Source organism: Piliocolobus tephrosceles, chromosome 13 (assembly GCF_002776525.5).
Source record: "Piliocolobus tephrosceles isolate RC106 chromosome 13, ASM277652v3, whole genome shotgun sequence".
Classification (NCBI taxonomy): domain Eukaryota; kingdom Metazoa; phylum Chordata; class Mammalia; order Primates; family Cercopithecidae; genus Piliocolobus; species Piliocolobus tephrosceles.
Window position 1 is genome coordinate 46,799,578 of NC_045446.1, and position 21,191 is coordinate 46,820,768.

At 52.4% G+C, this 21,191-nt stretch overlaps 1 protein-coding gene across 4 annotated transcripts in view; it reads left to right on the forward strand.

Annotated features, from left to right (window-relative positions):
• USH1C (USH1 protein network component harmonin) overlaps nt 1–20,909 on the forward strand; it is a 47,818-nt gene extending 26,909 nt beyond the window's left edge. Inside the window, exons 16-26 of one of the 4 annotated variants that reach the window (XM_023230844.2) lie at nt 2,784–2,936; nt 4,259–4,375; nt 4,942–5,424; nt 8,808–8,927; nt 10,067–10,117; nt 12,783–12,824; nt 13,226–13,279; nt 13,591–13,690; nt 16,555–16,664; nt 17,996–18,051; nt 19,121–20,415. In XM_023230844.2, the coding sequence (XP_023086612.2) occupies nt 2,784–2,936; nt 4,259–4,375; nt 4,942–5,424; nt 8,808–8,927; nt 10,067–10,117; nt 12,783–12,824; nt 13,226–13,279; nt 13,591–13,690; nt 16,555–16,664; nt 17,996–18,051; nt 19,121–19,445 (1,611 nt within the window). In that variant the 3' untranslated portion in view covers nt 19,446–20,415. The other 3 variants (XM_023230841.2, XM_023230842.2, XM_023230843.2) reach the window with 3 other exon arrangements.
• The last annotated feature ends 282 nt before the right edge of the window (nt 20,910–21,191 follow it).

The window sequence follows — 21,191 nt, forward strand, 5'->3', positions numbered from 1 at the left end:
GAAACCGCTGGCATTTGGGTTTTCATTTTCACTTCCAAAAAAAGAGAAAAATTGCTTCTGAGTAAAATCAATAGCACAATCGCCCCATCTGCCTCCCCTCTCAGTCTGGACCAAAAGGAATGTTGTAACTGATGGGCCATGGATGTAAGTGACAGGCCATGGATGTAACTGACAGCTGAAAGGACAACAGAACCATGCCCCTCGTCCTGGCTCTGAAAACCCATCATCATTTTTTCTAGAGCCGTGAGAGACTCTTTGTCTCCCAGCAGCTGGAACGCCAAGTCCCCAGGAAATGCAAGTGGGCATCCATGGCCATGATCATCTATGCATAAATTCCCCTTATTAAAAAATAGAAAGATTCAGCTCATGCCTGTAATCCTAGCACTATGGGAGGCTGAGACAGGCGAATCACCTGAGGTTGGGAGTTCAAGACCAGCCTGGCCAACAGGGTGAAACCCTGTCTCTGTTAAAAATTCAAAAATCAGCCGGGTGTGGTGGCACATGCCTGTAATCCCAGCTACTCAGGAGGCTGAGGCAGGAGAATCACTTGAACCCTGGAGGTAGAGGCTGCAGTGAGCCAAGATTGCACCACTGCACTCCAGCCCGGGTGACAGAGCAGGACCCTATTTCAAGAAAATAATAATAATAATAATATAAAGATTCAATGTCTTCTATTTCCACTTTGGCAGTAAATCCCTCTGGGGCTCAAGGTTCCCAGGCCTTTGACCCCACAGAATTTATGCCGGGGCCTGAAGGATTCATGATTCTGACTAAGCCCGTTCATCAGAATTGCTTAAGTCACTCATACAGACCAGCCCTACTTGCAGGAGCCCATTGTCTGGCAGGGAAGGCAGATTCACACACAGCTAAGTAACCTGTGTGGGGCTAGTCTGAGATCAGTGGGAAATGCCATTGGGCAACCTGCCCTCTGCATCTGTACAGATGTGAATTTCTTGGGCATGAGACAGAAACTGACTACTACCCCGCCCAGAAGCCCTGACTCTATAATCTTAGCACTGGTAGTTTTTTTTTTTTTTAAAGCAACAGAATGGCCATTCTCCTCATGGTGGTCCTGGAGGAGGCCAGGCTCTTACTCTAGCAAGCTACCATTAGGCAGTGTTTCTGGCTTCTCTTGGGAAATTGCTGTCTGAATCTCTACTATGATGGCAGGGATTCATCTATCAACTGAGTCTAGTGAACAAGCTAGGCAAGGAACCAAACAGCACTCTGAAGCAGTGAGAACCATTTTCTAGAGAGGCTCATACACTGCTCTGGAGGTGGGTCCCAGAGGTGACCATTTCCAGAACACATTAGCAGTGCTCAGAGGTGTGTGTCTTTAGAAGAGGAGCTAGGAAGAGTCCTCAGAGGTCCATAATGGCCCACCAAGTCCCTCCAGCTGTGGATGAATGTTGTGTGTCCATTGCTAAGGAGCTCAGTTCCTCATTCCTGGCCTTGGAGGCTACGATGATTCAGGAAATTCAAGAGCAGATCCCCAGAAGGCTCGTTGGGGGCGTGAGTGAGCTCAGTGAACACGGGGTTTCCTCTTTGCCCCAGAAATTGCCCAGGGTGTGGGCAGTCTCTGCTGCCCCTCTCCTGAGTGTTCGCTGTGTCCTCCACGCTGTGCATGATGGGGGCTGACCCTCCCTCCTACCGTGTTTCCCTTGCCCCCAGCTCATCAGGGCACCATAGAAAAACTGGGGCCTCAAATCCTGGCACCATCACTTACAAGATGTCTGACATTGAACAAGGGACTTTACCTCTCTGAGCCTCAGCTCCTTCACCAAAGAATGAGGATAAACCTACATAGGAGATCATTGGTGTAAATCTCTTGGCACAGAGGCAGTTCATAAATGATCATTCTCTTCCTGCCTTAGCCCCTGGCTTCCCTGCAACCCCATGAGAGAAGCAGCCAGGAATGCAGGCTCGGTGGGTCTAATTTCTACAGGAAAAATGAGTCTATTTGCCTTTCATGTCCCTCCCTAAATCCTCTAGAACCCTGGTGGTGAGTATAAAGCAGTTAAGCCATTCTCTCCATCCCCTGCCTCCCAGTCCTGCAGTTTCCAGCTAGCCCTCAGTAGAGGGGCCCAGTTCAGAGGAAACTGTGGGTCTAGACTCTCCAGCGTGAAATAGTTCAGAGTTTAAGCATGTGGGTAAAATCTGATGTCCCTGGCTCTGAGCCTCCAGGTCTGAGTGTGACTCCTACCACCTCTAGCTTAGGACAGGACCTCTACAGATGAGGCTTGCCAGCCCTCCCAGATTTTCTCTGGAATGTCCCAGGATGCATCTGTGAATCTGAACATGAGATGATGCAGAAGGCATGTGCTAGATACAAGAAAATCAACACAATGCCCTTTATTTATATAGCACTTATTTATTTTTATTTTATATTTTTATTTATACAAAACTTTTACAAAGTTCTTTCATAGATGCTATTTCATTGGCACTGGGTGGCAAGCTTGTGGGGGAGGTATTTTTACCATTTTGGAGATGAGGCAAATGAGGCCCAGAGAGGTTAAGGAACTTAGCCAAGGCCACACAGCTAGTTAGTGAACTAATAAGCCAGTCTTTCTGGCTGGTAAAGAGAATGTGTCTCCCACTCTGCAGTAGGTAACAGTGGCCTTCCTGTCCTAAACCTGAGGTCTGATGTCCAGTGTGGTGAGACAGAGCTGGGGGAGGGGCTCATCATGGGATGGTTGTGTTATCTGAGGACTGGATGCCCTGTGTGCCATGCTGTCGACACTATTTGTAATCCTTGTCATATAAACAATGCCACATCTACTCAGAAAGGAAAAGATAAGAAGAAAGCCAAGTATGACAGCCTGCAGGACTTGAGAAAGAATAAGAAAGAACTGGAGTTTGAGCAAAAGCTTTACAAAGAGAAAGAGGAAATGCTGGAGAAGGAAAAGCAGCTAAAGATCAACCGGCTGGCCCAGGAGGTACGTGTCCTGCCTGCAGGCCAGGCAAACATCCCTAGGACACAATGTGGTCGTTTCCCATGTGCTCCTAGAGGACCAGCTGGAGTTGTTCTCCCCAAATGGCGTACAAGGGTGGAGTGAGCCCTTCCCTGCTCCCCAGCCTGAAGAGAGAGATCATGCCATCTGCTCAGGGCCATCTGAAGTTAGCTCCTGGCTTAGGAATTGAAACCAGCCTCCTTGCTCGGGGGGGTGTGAGTCTGAGGCTAGCCTTTCTGACCAGATGGTAGGTCTCAGGTTAGCCCTTGATACACCTGGCTTAGAGGCTTGAGTCTGTCCTCTTCACTTTACCCCACCAGAGTCTAAGGCTAGGCCTCTCCATCTTAGGTATGCCTCTGAGGCTACTCAGAGTATGGTCTGAGGCTAACCCTTCTGCCCTGCTTATAGCTTTGAAGTTATGTTTTCACTGACCTGTCTATAAGTCTGAATCATTCTGGCCTCCCTTCCCAGGTTATTGTAAGACAAGACCCTCCCACCCAACTTAGCTTGGCTCTGAGAATATGGGTCTGAGACTAACCCCTTTATGCAGGTGGTAGGTCTTAGGCTATCTCCCAATTAATCAGGCTATGAGTCTAAGGCTGCTCCCATCAACATAGGGTGTGTCTGAGGCTCGACCTCATCATCCTGGGAATATATCTGAGGCTGTTCCCCTGCAGACATGTCCAAAGCAACCTTCCACCATGAATAATTCCTATGCTAGGTGAGATGGGTAACCTTAACTCCTCAGCTGTAGGAGGTATCATTGTTTCTGCTTCTCTTTAACGCATCCATGAATCAGAATGCCAATTTCATTTGATTATAAAACCAGAGAAGTCCTGGAAAATGTGAAATGCATTAGGTCTGACATTATGAACAAATTAGCTACAAAATTAAAAATAAGATTGTGCTCCTGAGGGCAAGGCAGAATGGAGCAGGAAAAAAAAAAGAGTCAAGTTAAACTCTTGGAATGTGCGGGGGGAGGCTAAAAAACACCATTCTTGGAAAATCATAAGAGCCTCAGGGTTCATGGGGATCTGGGATCCAGCTAATCCCTCACAATACATAAGCCCCTTTTCTGATTTTGCCTACAAGTTCTGCTTAGTGAACTTGACACCCCGCCACTCTCTTCTCCCTCGTTGCCACCTCCTTGAGGGCCAGTTGGAACAAGCCCAGGTCTCCTTCTAGATAGCTGATGCACCTCACAGTACTCTGGAGTTTTTAAAGGAGTGCTTTCATGCTATTTCTGTCCACATGTTATTCAAATGTGCCCTTTGTCCTCTCCTTTCTGCGCCGATCCTGGGTCCCAGGTGTCTGAGACAGAGCGGGAAGACCTTGAAGAATCGGAAAAGATTCAATATTGGGTGGAGAGGCTCTGTCAAACGCGCCTCGAGCAGATTTCCTCTGCTGATAATGAGATTTCAGAGGTAACAGAGCCCTTCTTTCCACACAGACCCCCCTGCTGCCTTCAGAATGATCCACTGTGGGGACAGTGGGAGGTGAGATGGCAACTAGCAAACGTCACTAGCCTCACAGGTGCCCATCCACTGTCCAGGCCCACCCCTACCAGCCCACTCCCCTCTTGGGGAGGAGAGATACGTCTGTATTTCTGGGTATACTCCCAGAGTGACACTAAGTCCCAGCTCATCTGAGATAGTCCCAGTTAGGCCTGTTGTCCTGGCATCATGACTAAGAGTCCCCCTGACACTCTCAAGGGCATTCCAGTTTAGAGGATGAACTATGTGAACACCTTACCATCCACAGATGGCATAACTTGGGGCTCTCCTGCATTTGGGTACTGTTTACCAGCAGCCTAGTATGGGCTCAGCTGGGCATCCAGGTGGCAGAGGACTGGCACCCCATTGTTCTGGTTTAAGGGTAGTGGGTCTCCAGTAGCAAGAGAAACAGAGTAGAAGAGCATAGTGCTCGATGTATTGCGAAGTGGAGAGCCAATCAGAGTCACAATTACAGAACTTCCTTGCAATCCCCCCAGATGACCACAGGGCCCCCACCTCCTCTGCCTTCTGTGTCTCCCCTGGCCCCACCCTTGAGACGCTTCGCAGGCGGACTGCACCTGCACACCACTGACTTGGACGACATCCCTTTGGACATGTTCTACTATCCCCCCAAGACTCCCTCTGCCTTGCCTGTGATGCCCCACCCTCCACCCTCCAACCCACCCCACAAGGTCCCAGCGCCCCCTGTCCTTCCCTCATCTGGCCATGTGAGTGCCTCATCCTCCCCATGGGTGCAGCGCACTCCACCCCCCATTCCCATCCCTCCCCCTCCATCCATTCCCACCCAAGACCTCACTCCCACCCGCCCACTGCCCTCGGCACTGGAAGAAGCATTGGGCAACCACCCCTTCCGCACTGGGGACACAGGCAATCCAGTGGAGGACTGGGAGGCAAAGAACCACAGTGGGAAGCCCACCAACTCCCCTGTCCCTGAACGGAGCTTCCCACCCACCCCAAAGGTACTCTCCCTGTTCCGCATGCTATGTTTGGAAGTAGGAAGAGTGGGGAGAACTGCTGTTTCCCATGTCCTCCACTGCTTCCGAGAGTGGAGACAGAAAGAAACATCATCTCACCCCATTTTCCAGGAATGTCCCCTCCGTGTGCATGCATGGACATCCTGCATGTATATGGTTCCCACTGATTTTGAAGTGCTATATTGTATGATGAATGGCCTGGGACCTTTGGGGTAAGCAACAGTGTGTCCATTTGATAGTCATTGCTCTCTCTTGGCTCTTCTTTGCTAGTGTAGGCTGGTAACTTTCAATGCAGGACTTGGAAGGCTATGTTAGTGAATAGCCAGCACTCTGTCACATCCAGTCATTTCCTGATAGTATCCCAGAAAGCCTTGAATATGGGAAATGACTCCTGATCTAGCAGGAGAAAAGGGAGGGGAGGAGGAAGCAGGGCACAGGTAATGCTGTACCATCAAATGCAGTGTTAGGACACTCCAGTGCCGTTTTCTACGGTACTGGCCAACTGCACTGGCTTGAAGTGTAACACCCAGAAATTTCTGGCCAATTTCCCGCTATAGAAAAAATGAAGAGAGAGTTCCTAGAAATAATTTACTATTAAAAGAATAGGAATGTTTTTCTTGGATGTTAGGAAGATGAACCGTGTCTTTCTGAAAAAGACATATTTCTTATTAATTATTTGTAATCCAAAGACTATTTTGAAACATGCAATCTCTGAGGAAGACACGGAGCTTGGATCCCATGAAGGGAAAAACAAAATATTATTCCGCTCCCGTAGCCATGAGGCCAGGCTTGAGTCAGTGCAAAAGCATCTCATGTCAGCTGACGGTAGCAGGGCTTGCTGAGGGAGGGCATAGTCAGTAGCACCTGACCAGTGGTTTTTATTAACTGTCCCTGCATGGATTTGAGTTCCTGCATGGAGAGCAGGACAAGCATCCAGAGCACTCAGGAGAGCTTACAAAGAAGGTGGGAGTGAAGAAAGTGCCAGATGCCAGCAAGGCTGCGGCTTCCAGGGGGAGACTCTCAGAGGGACCCTTTCAGGACCTCTGGTTGGGATTGTGAGCCCTGCAGCTTCGATAGGAAGAAATCTGCCTGTTCTGGGGACATCTTCCCCCCAGAGCCCAGCCAGGAGCTGGTTTCTAGGGCTGAGTTAGCCTTGCACATTTTTCTCTGTAAGTGGCCTCCATCAAGATGAGCAGTAGCTTTTCCTCAATAAATTTGATTCCACATTGATTAAGTACCTGCCTGGGGCCTCTCTCTGTGAGGGGAAGAGGGGAGCAGTGCTGAAGAGGATATGGAGGAGATTGACATGCCTGTGCTTTCCAGGACCTTGCCATCTGAAGGATGAGCTGCTGCCCAGGCAAGCTTCTGCTATAAAATATGCATAAGCCATGCGCTATGGGAGGGATTCATTCTAACTGAAGGTTGAAGACACCTCTGTGGAGTAGAGCGCTTACGAGCTGAGCCTTGAGGGCTGGCAACATGTGGAGGATGGGAGCAAGGGCATTGTAAGTGCAGGGAACATAAATATGGCAAGTTGGAGTAGCAGGGAGTCGGACTGCCTGGGTTTGAATCCTGGCTCTGCCACTTACTAGCTAGATGACTGAACACATGCTACTTCATCTATCTGAGCCTGGGCATCCCTGTCCAAAAATAGGAATGTTAACGGCAGCTACCTATTCAAATCAAATAAGTTAATATATGAACACATTCTAAGTTAAGAATGGCAAGAGAGGCAGGCACATCGTGCATGTTCAGTAGACGTTAACTATGGTTATTGATAGTCCAGAGTACAAGAAAATTTGGGTGAAGCTACAAACCTGGGATCTTAGCAATCTCAGTTGGTCTCAGCAACACTTTGAGTCAGGGTCAAGATTCAAGGCAGAGTCCAGATTTCTCAGATACTTCAAGGCATCACGAAGTTCCCACTGTTAGTTCCTGATCAGAGCCCAGGGAAGGCAAAAAGCCCCCCCAACATAAGGAGCCTCTGAAGAACTGGACCATAAATGTCGTAAGCGACATCAAAGCCAGGGTTGTCCCAGCCTCAAAGTCCAGGGGATTGTTGTTTGGTTGGCTTCATCTGGCCCACCTCTCACCCTTGTACCACCCACCCTCTTCCTCCCTGCATGCCCCTGGCAAGGTGTCATCAGTGCTGCAGCAGAAAATGTGAGTGACCACACGCCCACACAGTTGGCCCAGTCACCAGCAGGCTCCAAGTCATGGAAACAAACACCTGTGTTGGCTTGACACTTGTGCCTGTCACACCAGCACCTACCATAGGGGGATTTTCAGGGCCAGATCTATACACAGGCACTGTCCTATGTAGTACTCACCATACTATTTAGTTATTCATTTATTCATTCAACACATGCTTATTGAGCACCTACTATATGCCAAGGCACTATGCAGGGCACTGGGAGCCCCTGCTAGATAGACAGCTGCAGTCTCCCTTCTCAAGACAGTCTGGTGGGGAACAAAGAAAAGTAGGCACCTGCCACACCATCAGGGTGGAGATGGAGGAAGCACAGGTGCTATAATAAGGAAGAGGGGTGGAGGAGAGGAAGGCTCAAGAGAGGCTTCCAGAAGGCAGTGATGCCCAACCTAAGACCTGGGAGGTAAAGCGGAAGAAGGAAAGAGCACGTGTAAAGGCCTCAAGGCAAGAAAGCCTGGCATTTTTTTGAGGTTAAAGCTAGGCAGTGTGAGGAGGGTGGTGAGGAGTGAGATGAGGCTGAAAAGGAAGATAGAGAAGCTCATGAAAGGCCTTGGGGGTCAGGCCAATGAGCTCAGTAGTCGATGGGGATTCTTGGGAGGGCTTGGGGCAGGGTTGTGAACTGATTTGATACATATTGCCCAAGGAGATCAAGTGGGTTAGAGCCAAGCAGACAGGTTGCATCAGCTCCCCTGGATGCCACTCTTCCTAGTCCTTACCCCATGGCCTCTAGAGACTATGTGCCTACCCACTAGGAGCAGCAGATGCTTCACACTGTGGTCCAGGGACTGGAGCTGTGGCCAAAGAGACAGCCCTTAAAGACAAGGGACACTGGATAGCACCCATGACCGCTGAGAGAGGGGTCTGAAAGTGTGTCTCCTGGGTGACACTGGCTGCAGGCAACCCCAAGCCAGGCTCTAGCTCAAGCATCTGATTTCTTAGAGCCACTCGGTAGTTTCTGTGGTCTCAGCCCACACTGTGGCCAATGGACTTCTCATCTCTCTGTGAAGATCACACACCCAGGACCTCCAGCAGGTTGAATGAACCAGGCTGGCTTCGCATGTGCATGGGTGTAGATTTGCATGTGTGTAGAAGTAGCATGGCTGGCCTTGGCCACCCTACCATGACCTCACCTGGGTCCCTGTTAAACTAACTCCTGTAGACATTTTGCCCAAGCCCACAGCCTCCACGAGGCCCTGGCGTGTCCACCATCTCCAAACCTGTCATGGTCCACCAGGAGCCTAATTTCATCTACAGGCCAGCTGTGAAATCTGAAGTTCTGGTAAGCCCCTTGGGTCCCCTCCAGGTTGTCTCTAGAGGAGCAGACCAGGGCTACCTCCCCTGGGCTCTGCTGTCTCTGGAGTGGAGGGCAAGTGAGGTGGGACAAAAATGCAGATCACAGATGCCATCTCTTAACCTTCTTATTGGCCAAGAGATGAGGCCACATGGGTGTAAGTGGATGTTGACATGACCAATGAAATTTCTGTTTCCCACTTGATTGACAGTCTGGAGCTCTGTCTAAAAGTAATAATATTCGCTAAGACCTGTGAAGAGCCTACTATGTGCCAGGCTCTGCATAGCCTCAATTAATTCTCACAGCAGAACTGTGAGATGGTTCCTGTGGTCATCCTGTTTAACACGCAAGGAAAGGGAGGTTTAGAGAGGTTACCAGAGGGGCACCAGGTGCCCCAGGCAGAGCCTGGACTTAATACTTACCCTCATGCCTTTCATGCTCCAAAGCCCACACTCTTATCCTCGTTGCCATCTTGCCAAAACCTACAGAGATTCCAGGTGCCCTGGCCCCTGCCCTAAGGCCTGCTGTGGCCTGGCAAGAAACACCCTCGGATGGAGAACTGGCCAGAGCAGGTTCACTCCTCTTCTCCAACTTACTTCTTACTTCTCACTGGGACTGGGAGTCTGAGGTGTGATCCTGGGGAAGTGGGAAATGTCCACCAGCCTCAGTTACTGACAGCTAAGGGAATTGAGATTCATGTGCACCTCCCAGAGGTGCCGACCACTGGCTGGCCTCCCATGCACAGTGAGAAGATAGTCATGTCAAAATTTTAACTTCCCTTTCAAGGAAACTGTATCCAAATGTCAAGACAGGACAGCTGAGATATTTATTTTGGGCCCTAGCTGTCCCGTCAGCTCCCCAGAGAGCTAAGTTTTTGCTCCTGGGACAGCGTGCGGATGCATCCATGTCATGGTCTCTGGCTAATGTCAAGTGGTGGTGTCTGCTTGACGACAACTGGGTAGCATCTTTGGGCATTGAGCAGGCCCTTAACATAAGCCAGACTGTCTGCTCGGGGAGGACATTGGCAGGGCAGCCCCAGGCTGGCAGGCCCGAGGCCTGGCACCAGGGGGCAGACAAGACCTTTTGGTAACATCCAGTGTGGAACTTTTTTTTTTCTCCTCTGGCAGCCACAGGAGATGTTGAAGAGGATGGTGGTTTATCAGACAGCATTCAGACAAGTAAACTGATACCCACTGTGTGTCTGGGGGTCTCCCCACCACCCCCCATCCCTCCCACTCTGTGCCACTTCTTTGTCTCTGGGAGTACCTGGTCAGGTCCACAGCGGCCCCATCTGCCACCAAGCGTCAGGCCAGAGCTGTGTCCTCCATTTCCTGTGTAGGGGTTGGGGAGGATTTCATATCAGATGGGGACCCAGGGCTTGTTAGACCCCATGCATGAGCTGAGAAAGCAGCAGGATCCCTGGGCACTCACCTCTTCTGCTGCTCTTTGTCCAGAGAGGAGCAGGGCAGAAGGAACCCTCAGAGGCCCACAGAGGCGAAGATGGGCCCTCGCTGCAGCCCTGTGAGGGAGGGAAGGGGCTGCTTAGGTGTCTCCCTGTACCTTCCCCTCTTCTCCTCCGGGCAGATCACAGCTTCACCAACCCTGCCTCACACTGAACCAGCGTCAGGGAAGAGGTGGGAGCTGAGGTCCTCCCTGTGCCTAGGGTACTCCTGTGCACAGGGGCATGGAAGTCCTTGCTGGTCCTCTGAGTGGCATTGGGCAGGCAGCCACCTGCCCCCCTGCCTCCTGGGGTACCTCCACAGAGCCAATCATTGGATTGGCTGTTTCATCACCAATGAAAGAAACCCCAGGACAGAGGGAGATCTTGCAGCCAGCCCGGGCTTCTCCAGCCTCCTCACTGATAACCCACCATCAGACCACAGGCTGATTTGACTACAGGCAGGGAGCAGAGGGATGGTATCAACTGTGCAGTGAGACACAGGTGTCAGCAAAAGAGGCTGCTCCCAGCCCAGGAATTTGTCAATTTAATCTTTCCAGCAACCCTGGGTGGTAAGTGCTATTATCATACCCATTTTCTCTATGAGAAACTGAAGCAGAGAGATTTGAAAATGTGCCCACAATGGCACAGCTAATGTCGATCCCTGGATTTGAATCCAGGAGGTTGGTCTCTGCAGCCTGTGCTCTTAAACACTGTACCATCCTGCCTTAAAGCACTATCATCACAAAAGAGGCCTTCCAGGACCTGGCAGTTTAGGGCACAAACAGCCCTCCCAGGGAGAGAGGCAGGGAAGTGTGGAGTCTAGGCTCCAGAGTTCGAGTCAAACCCTTGCTCCCCTGCCCACTGCCTGGGTGACCTTGGGCATGAATATCACCTCTCTGGGCCTCAGTTTCTTCCTCTGTTGAATGTGGGGCTGGGCTGCCTCTTTAAGGGCTGACCAGCTGCTGTGACTTATGAGTCTCTGATCTAAATTCACATAAAACACAAGTACCTGCCATCTGGCCCATCCCTGACAGCTTGTTCTCAGGATCATGGAGCAAGGAGGCCAGAGCCAGCAGTGCTCAGCCTTCCAGGAGAAACAGCCAGAGCAAGTAGGGCCCTCAAAGTCACAGAGCATCGACTCCACACCCTGCCCAATGATCCCTCTCGCCCGTGCATTCGCTGTGCCCCCTCCTCTGTCCGCTGCCCACACACTGACCTGGATGTAGCCTCCAAGCTGAGCTGAGCTCATGGCCTCCTGGGGTTGAGCCTGGGTGATTAAGGCAAGTGAGGAGGGATGCCAGGCAGATGCTTAGGGATCTGTCTGCTGATATTTGGTGCTCGTCTTGTGCCTGGAACTTAGTTGGTGCATTCTGAGGATAGAGGAGTCTGTGGCCTCCCCGCCACGCAGACCATGGGCCCCAGGGGACACTTGGTGTGGTCTAGGGACCTGCATGCTGTGGGTGCCTCCACTCAGACGGCGAGGCCTGCCACAGGGCTCTCCTCCGCTCCCACCTTCCATGGGAACCAGCCGTGGCTCTGCTGCCCTTGTGCTTAGCATCCTGGCCCCTCAGCCTGGGTGTGCCCCTGGCTCCCATTCACTGTGTATGACTCCCAAGGAAGGCCACCTAGTTCAGGCACTACCTCACTATGTGTTCAGGTGCCACCTCACTGTCTTGTTTCTACAGCCTGGAGCCATTGTCCCCACAGCATCCCCCATCAAGCCAGGTCCCCTGAGCCGTGTGTCCTCCATTCTCCCCTAGCTAAAGGGCCAACCTGCGCTCCCTAGAATCTGAGGAGGCCTCTTGCCTCTAGGTGAGCATTACATGAGAACACTGCCAAGCCCCAGGCAAGCACAGCTTCTTGACACCACCTGCTTTCCTCTTGGTGTCCGTGGCCTCCCTCCACCATCTTGTGGCTGATTTCCAGGAACAGCCTTCTCTTAAGCTGGATGTTCCCCTCCTGTGGGGTCAGAGCACTGGGTGGAGACACCCTGGGCTTCATCCCCCAGGGTCTGGGCCTGCTCCAGTGGAGACTTGAAAGAGATGAGGTGGGGCCTAAAGGATTTGAGGCTGGGCTGAGACTTTCAGCAAGGCAGACGCTGCCTCTCCAGACCATCTAGACGTCACTGGTGCCCCTGCAGCCCCTGACGCTTGTGCCACTGAAGCAGGGCAGGGAAGAGATCCTCTAAAGTCTTCCTCAGCCTCCGGCTTGTCCCTGCACAGGAATGCCCTGGCTGCTGGGGCTGCCAGCCTCCTGTCTGCATCCCCCACCCTGGCCCAGCCTTCCCCTGCCCTGTCCCTCACTTCTGACCCTTGGATTCTGACCATTCACCCTCCTCCTCCTTGGCCCTGACCCTCAAGGGCCTCTGCTCTGTTGCCCTAAGGCCCTCCCTTTGCTTCCAGGATTTTCGGAAATATGAGGAAGGCTTCGACCCCTACTCCGTGGTAAGAGATGACTCTTCTCTCCCAGAGGAGAAACCCTAGGAACAGGGCAGGGTGGGGTTAGAATGTTTGATAGTGGTGCATTCTGGGCCCTGGGGTCCTGGGATGAGGTGGGGCCCAGAGGAGCCCAATGATGCTCCAGCTGCTCTTCCCACGAAGGTTCCTTCCAAAGGGCATTCCAGTGTGAACTGTATGGTGCACATACACGTGTGTGTGTCCACTGTCCCCATGGGGCCTAGAACCCCCAGTTGAAGACCAGTAGGGGTGGGGCTGGGCACCGTCCCCTTGCCCATGTGCTCTGTGGGGCCCCGTGTCCCATAGGTGCCTGAATTCCTCTTCCAGCCCTACCCCCAGCGCCATCCTTCAGGCCAGCTCAAAGCTTCCCACTGTCTTTTTCCCTGTAGTTCACCCCAGAGCAGATCATGGGGAAGGACGTCCGGCTCCTACGCATTAAGAAGGTACCTGGGCATGTGGAGGCCGGTGGGCCGCCATCCCTCTCTGCACCTGCCCCTCCTGCCTTGGTTCCCTGCTTCTACTCTCAAGGTCACTCCTGGGTGGCCTCTCAGGTCCCCACTGTCCTCTCCTCTCTTATGGAGATGCCCCTCTGTTGTAGGGCCACATACCCAGTCTCCACTTGGCACCGAGGCCACGTTTTCTCCTGATGGCTTCTCCCGCTCTTACTGTGGCTCTGTCAAGAGACTCCTTGGTGCCCAGGGGTCCACAGGCTGCTGTCTGCTTGGCTCCCTAAGGTCTGTTTTCCTCTAACCAGGAGGGATCCTTAGACCTGGCCCTGGAAGGCGGTGTGGACTCCCCCATTGGGAAGGTGGTTGTTTCTGCTGTGTACGAGGGGGGAGCTGCTGAGCAGCATGGTGAGTAGGGACCAGCCACACCCAGGTGTGGGGATGATACTTTCCTCTTGGTGTCCGCAGCCTCCCTCCACCATCTTGTGACTGATTTCCAGGAACAGCTTTCTGTTCCTGGAACAGAGATTAGACGGGGTCCTCCAGGAAAGCAAACAGGTGACCACTTGGAGTGGGCTGACGGTTGCTGGAGAGATGCCCTCCCACTCAGGTCCATCCATCCGGCTGCCTGTCCAATCCCTGGGGGTATGGGATGGTGCCGGGACCTGTGAGTACACAGCCAAGCCAGATGCCACTGTGCCCTCAGCAGTCCCCAGCCAGGGTGGGAGACGGGCTCAGAACTGCCACATACTGAAAGTCACAGCATGGTCTGCTAAGGGCTGATGGAAAACTCAGAGCGGAGGGAAGCTGTGGGGACTCTGAGGGGCCCCTAACCCACCAAGAGGAAGCTGGAGGCCAGGAGCGCTCCTCAGAAGGGCGAACTGTGAGCTGATCGTTAGTCAATGTCAGCCTCGCGAAGGAGAGAAAGGGCTTTTGAGGAAGAGGAACAGTACGTGGAAACCCCCAAAACCTTACCTGTCCTTTCAGTGATGGTAAGAGCCAAACATTTGGCCAGAACTAGCCAGAAGCTATTTGTGCCAGAAAATATTCATCTGGCTCACAGTCCTGTATCTGAGCGTTTCATGGATATTAACTCACTTAATCCTCGCAACAACCCTGAAAGCAGGTTCTGTTATTATTCTTATTTTACAGCTGAGGAAACTGAGGCTCAGAGAGATTAAAGTCTTTGTTCAAGGACCCACAGCCAGGAGAAGGCAGAGGCAGGATTTAATTCAGGCAGTTTGGTCATTTTGCTTTACTGTCCGGCGCAAGTGCCACCTCTGTTGGAGGTCTTCTGCAGCCTTGTCCCTTCCCAGAGGGCCAGAGGCCCCCATACCCTGTGTCTTTCTTCTCATTTTGTTTTGTTCTTTATCCCTTATCTACAAAAACACCCTCTGCTGATGAGTGAAACCTTTGTAGACCCCAGGCACAGTCTCTTGCTTCAAACCATCACCCCCTTCACCTGTCAGTGTCTGAAACCCCTCCATTGGTGATTTCTTCTTCCATGTCAAGGAAGCTCCTGAGTCCTTTGTGGCCCTTTGTGGAAATGTAGGTGCCCTTGGAGGAGGAGCCCCAGGCCTCTTACCTTCCCAGGCCAGAGTGGGGGATCCTATGAGCAGATCCCTTCCAGGCAGTCCTAGGCTGGAGGCAGGCTGTACCACAAGCTATAGGAGGTAGAATGGAGGTGGTAAGAGGTAAGGGGCAGGAAACAGGGGAAAAGGCCCTTGGGGGCTGGCAACTAGGCCTCTGTGGGTTACTAAGGTGAGGTATGGGTATTGGGAGCCCTGAGTACAAGTCCAACTCTGCACTCATGCCCTCAGTGACTTCACACTCTAAGCTTTCATTTCAGTCATAGAAGGGGGTCCTGCCCAACTGGGCAGCTGCCCCAACCTATCAGTGCTCACCCAGGCCCCCCCTTCTTCTTCTGTCTTCATTTCTTTGTCACCTGGTGACATTTCTGTGATACCTGCCTGCTGTGTCTAGCAGAGAGAGGGGACCAGCATGGACAGGTGACTCTCCTGGGTCCTTCCCACTTACAAAGCCCCAACCCAACCACTGCCTTGTTACCCCTGAGATTCTGTCTTGGATTTGTACAAAATGAAAAGGTGAAAGTCACCCATCCCCACTTGCCCTGCACAGAGGCAACTGCTTTCTATGGTTTGGTCCTGCACCGCTTTGAACATAACCAGCCACTGATGACTTTCCTAGGAGCATGTGTGTTTTAAGCCGCCATGGCCGCCATTGTCAGTATCATACACCACATTCCTATGGGCCTTCATGCCCACAAGTCTCCTGGGTGATCTATTTCAATGTGACCTGGAGAATATTCTGTGGACATCAGGACTGGGGGAAATTCCTCCAAAATGGGCTCTGATGTCGAAGAGGTGTGGTAAACGACACACAATCTGTCTACCTGTTGGAAAGCCACAGTGCATGTTAGCACATTAAAGACTGACAAATCCTGCAGTGGGTAGCTCTGTTCAGCTTATAACTCAGCTTTCCCCAAAAGTATTAGATCCCAGGCATCTCTTCCAGAAGCACCTTATTACAGCATTCATTTATTCAGCAAATATCTACTGAGGTCCTATTTTGTGTCGGGCGTTATGTTAAGTGCTGGGGTACTATGGTGAACCAGAAAGACAATCCCTGCCCACGTGGAGCTGACAGCATGGTGGGAGAGACCATCAGTAAACAAGTAAACAAACAGATTAATGATTACAAATTGTGAAAAATGCCAAATAAGAAAAGACCGGGATGCTATGAGAGAATAGGCAAGATCTACATTCAACTGAGTGGGGGTCAGAGAAGCCCCTTCTGACATTTCCTCTCAGACCTAGAAGAAGAGAAAGCAAGGTGGGGAACAGCAACATGAAGTCTCTGAGGCAGGAGAGAGCAGTGGCAGCTCAGGGACCTGAAGAGGCCAGCATGACTGTGCAACGGGGAGGGCTGGCTGGCAGAATTGACTCAGGCCTCATACTGTGCTGGAAATGCAGGTCTGTCTCCCTCTGTAGTAACAGAGGCTCATCATTAATGATGTCCCGGTTCTCCTGAGCTGGGGTAAGGGGATGTGGATGGGATAGGGGCAAAATGCCCTTTGACTAGCCACTAACCAGGTGGCTAGTTTCCCCTCATGCTTTCTGAGTCCACATGACCTTTCAGAACCCAGGTTCAGGTCTCTTCTGCGGTCCGGCAATGACCCCTCTTTGCCAAGCCCTGGGCCAGGCACGTGTCACATACAGCCCTGTTGGCCAATCAGCCTCATCTGCCTGCAGGTGGCATTGTGAAAGGGGACGAGATCATGGCAGTCAACGGCAAGACTGTGACAGACTACACCCTGGCGGAGGCTGAGGCTGCCCTGCAGAAGGCCTGGAATCAGGGTGGGGTAAGAATAAGTCCCCTCCCTCCTTTCCTCCCTCACCTGCCTGCCTCAAACCCTGGCCTCTGCAGCCAGGCCTCACAATCAGATGCCGCATCCCAGGGCAGGCATCTGGGGTCCAGGCAACACTTTGGTGACACCCACATACCCCATCCAGCCAGTGGTTTAAATCTGACAAGATGGGATTCAGAAAAATAAATGTCAATTCCTGACCTTGGAACATAAAAGCCAGTGGCTCAAACAGACTCCAGAAGCCAGGGCATGACAGGTCACCCAAGAAAAGGACTTAAGGTATTTTCTAAGTGCACACTGAACAAGAATCAAGAGAATTCTGGGGGCTACCAGAAAGCATTAACAAAAGCAGAGAACCCAGGATGAAGGAGGGGCTGGTGGGAATCTGCTCTGCGATCATTAGACACCCACCTGGGTCAGGGCCACTGCATAAGGTTGCCCAGGCTGTGCACTGCACAGTCTGAGGGGGTGCCCTTTTACAGACTGTAGTGTGAATGGTGCCTGCTCACGCTGTGCAATGCACAACCTGTGCAACTGTATGCAGGCAGCCGAGCCTGAGGTATTAAGTTCAGTGCCAAGGAAGCTACCACATGAAGGGATGTGGAGAAGAGAAGACTCACAGGTAACATGATGACGATCTGATTATCTGAAGGTCTGCATTAGGGCAGAGGGAGCAGAAGTGTTCTCTCTGATTCTTGAGGGAAGACCTGGATTGGATGGAGGGAAGTCCTGGAGGGGAGAGAGAGAGATTTCAGCTCAATATTAGGAACTAGTTCATGGTAGAGGGGCCCAGTGATATTTCTGATACTTTTCAGGGGATACATCCAAGCCAAGGAGGGAATGAGGGGCAAGTCAAGGATGGCAGTAAAAGGGATTCAGGTGTTAGGATCAAAAAGCTGGGCCAGAAGTCCCCCACTTGGTTGTGCATCAGAAAGTGCATCGGAATTACCTAGAGAGGTTGTTAAAAGCACTATTTCCCAGGACTCACCCCTGACTTCTAGAGGCCAAGTCTATAAGTCTACACTTTTAAGAAGTTCCCCCAAGTGATTCTGAGGTTGCTGCCTGTCCCCGGTCCATAGATCAACATTTGGGAGCTGAGTATCACTCGAGCGCCTTGCAGCCCTGGCCTCTATAGTCCCGAAGCCTCAGAGACTAGAAACATCCTCAGACCATGGCAGTCCATAGTGGGGCCCATGTGTGCCCATGGGTAGAAGGTGCAGGCTGGCTGGTCCTGGACCATGGGGCCCAGAAATGGGGATGGAGTGTCGGAGCAGACACACCATCCAACTGAGTGTGCCCCAGAGTCACGCGGCTTCTCCCCACAGGACTGGATCGACCTTGTGGTTGCTGTCTGCCCCCCAAAGGAGTATGATGATGAGCTGTAAGTGTGTGCAGCCACCTAGCCTGAAACCTCCTCTTCCTTCTCCAGAATCTCAGCCACCTTTCTCCAGCCCACCCCCAGCCTTCTCCCAGCCTGAAGGAATGGCCCAAGCACGCAGCTTCTCCTAGCCAGAGCTCCTAGAAAACTCCTGGACTAGAACTAAGTCATTGTCCTTAAGCAGTGTCTGAGCTGCCTCCCAGGCAGTCTTGTCCAAATTCTTCTTTACTCTGGGGAACTGAGGCACGAGGTCTTAGACCGAGTAAGCAGTGATGTTGGGACAAAGACCCAGGATTGTTATTCCCCACTCAGAACTCTCTCCCCTACCCCATTAGTAGATGGTTAGAAGGTGTCTGTGTTCATCCTTCACTCTCTGGAAGGTCTTCCTGGTGTCTAACTGCATTCACTCATACTGTGCTCTAGGCAGCCAGGACCACAGGCTTTTGTCCCCACCTTGTGGGATCTCCAGGGAGCTTTGGCCTAGTCTGTCTCTCTGTGATTCCCTGTGTGTCTGTCTCTGTCCTGTGGATCTCTCTGTCTTCTCTTCTCCTCCCTCTCTGTCTGTCTTTCGCCCTCTCCTTCCTTCCCGTCAACCTCTTATCAGCCCCCCTCTTTCCCCTTCATCCCAGTCCCCTTTCTCTCTTACTGTCTCCTATTCTTTCTTCCTGTTTCTCTCCATCCCTGTCTCTGAGTCCCTGCTCCTCTGTCCTTGTCGTTCTGCATCCATTCTTATCTGTCTGCCTTTCTCTGTTTCTCTGCCTCTGTGTGGTGTCTCAACTCCATCCTCACCTCATCCCGTCACCTCCCCAGCCCTCACCCACCCACCACTCACCCACTCACTGACCACGCCCTGCCTCCCTGTCATGGCTGGGCCTGCCTGCTCCCCGTGGCCAGCAGAGTCTGAGCTCTACACATGTCTTGGAGAAACCAGGGTCCGGCAGCTCCTAATTCTGGAACCCAGAGGCTAGGCAGAACCCGAGGCAGGAGCCCAGTGAAAGGAGAGGCCCCACGGAGCTCTGCCTGGGAGTAACCAAGCCTGTTTTGTGTTTCTTGCTCTGCTCTGTGTGTATAGTGCTTCTCTTCCCTCCTCCGCAGCAGAAAGCCCCCAGCCGGTCCGAAAGCTCCTTGAAGACCGTGCTGCCGTGCACAGACACGGGTTCCTCCTGCAGCTGGAGCCCACGGTGAATAGGCAGGCGGGCCAGAGGGCCCTGTCTGTCCCTGCTGTGTGCAGTGGCCATCTGCTGCCCATGCTGTCAGCAGGTTCTTTGGACTGGCGTCTGGAGAGTACACAAGGCGTCATCCCTGAAGTCCTGCCCAGGGTCTGCTGTTGGCCACAGGGGAATTCCTCAGACTCAAAGCCCTCCCCTCGGGGAAGTGCTACAGAGCCCAGTCTGTAGTACTTGCTTGGGACCCAGGTGTCCTGACTCATCACGGCCCTGGGACCTGCTTTGGGTCCCAAGCAGCACCCAAATGAGCAGGATGAAGCCCTGGGCACCATTCTCTGTGGGACACAGACAGTGCCTCGAACTAGGCATGTGGGGCTGAAGGAACCCACAAGAAGCCTGGCTGGAATTGCCCCCAAGAGATGTCCTCAACAGAATGTGAAAATTCCCCTTCCTGTGAATGCCAACCTGCTGGGAGCTCCTGCTCCACCCTGGCCCCTACACTTGGCCAGAACCAGGGCTATTAAGAGGTTTTGAAGGCTGGTCCAAAGAACCAGGGTTGGTGGATTAGAGTTGCTCATGTCCTGTTGTGCCCTGTCATGGCCTGAGCCGTGCTCAGAACAAACTGTCTTCTCTGCCTTTTCCCTTCCTTGGCTGTGGGCTCTATCTGTGGGATATACCGTGGAGCCCAGATGTGGGATGTGTTTCTCACCCTGTGATAGGGATGTGCCCGTGGACAGAGCTGGCAGGTGGCTGTGAAACTGGTGTTTGGTGTGGCCTGAAGCCACAGATGGCAGCATCTGGGGCAGACCCAAGCCTGGACTTGACTTTTCTGTTACAACTTTCCCAAAACATTAGGGCCTCATGCTCCCAAGACAGTTGGCCAGCTAGACCATGGCTTCTGCGGTGGCCCGCGTGGCCCTATGTTTTCTGTCACTTGCCTTTTGCAAGGGACTCTTACCCCTGTTCCTCCTAGTCTCCTCCTCCCCCCATCCCAGGGGTCCCTCCCGCTTTCTCCCTGGCCTCTTGTGTGCTGTGGCTGTGGCTGGTGTGTAGCCACTTGGGGCCTGCACCCAGAGGGGTCTCCAAAGGTTGGCAGAGCCTCATGCTGCCAGGGTGGGTGCTCCCCGTTGTGGGGCCTTGCTCTGGCTGGGCCGAGTGTGCACCCACAAGGCCTTCACCCACCTGGGCTGTTTCTACTTCCCTACAGGACCTTCTTCTGAAGTCCAAAAGGGGAAACCAAATTCACCCCTAGAAAACAGTGAGCTCCGGCCCCGCCTCATGAACACAAAGCCTTGAGACCAGCCTTGAGAGAGGCCACACTGCACACACCAGACGGCATCCCTGGGACCTGAACCTAGCACCCAGGAATCTCAAACTCCTTTTGGCCCTGAACCAGAGCCAGATAAGGAACAGCTTGGGCCACTCTAATGAAGGCCAACATGGAGGAGAGGGAGCAGCCAGCCGTTTGGGAGAAGATCTCAGGGATCCAGACTCTCATTCCTTTCCTCTGGCCCAGTGAATTCGGTCTCTCCCAGCCCTGGGGGACTCCTTCCTTGAACCCTAATAAGACCCCACTGGAGTGTCTCTCTCTCTCTCCATCCCTCTCCTCTGGCCTCTGCTCTAATTGCTGATAGGATTGTCACTGCATACCTTACTCTGAGCTCATTAATAAAATAAACATTTCTTTTCCAGCTTGTAGGAGTGAGTATGGATTTGGGCAGCAGATTCAAGGCTGCAAATCAAAAAACCATAAGGTTTGTGGCCCCTATTCAAGAGTAATAGACAGATCCCAGTGTGTGATCTGAGTCTGACATGAAAGATGTGATCAGATGGCCAGGGCTGGCTCGGAGCAGAGGGTTGAGAAAGCAGGAGATGGGCTGGACTGGGCTTCAGTGTCTTCTCAGCAGAGATGGTAGGAGATGAAGTCTGTGTGGCAGGGATTTTGCTGAATTCCAGAAAGCAGAGCTGAAGGCAGAG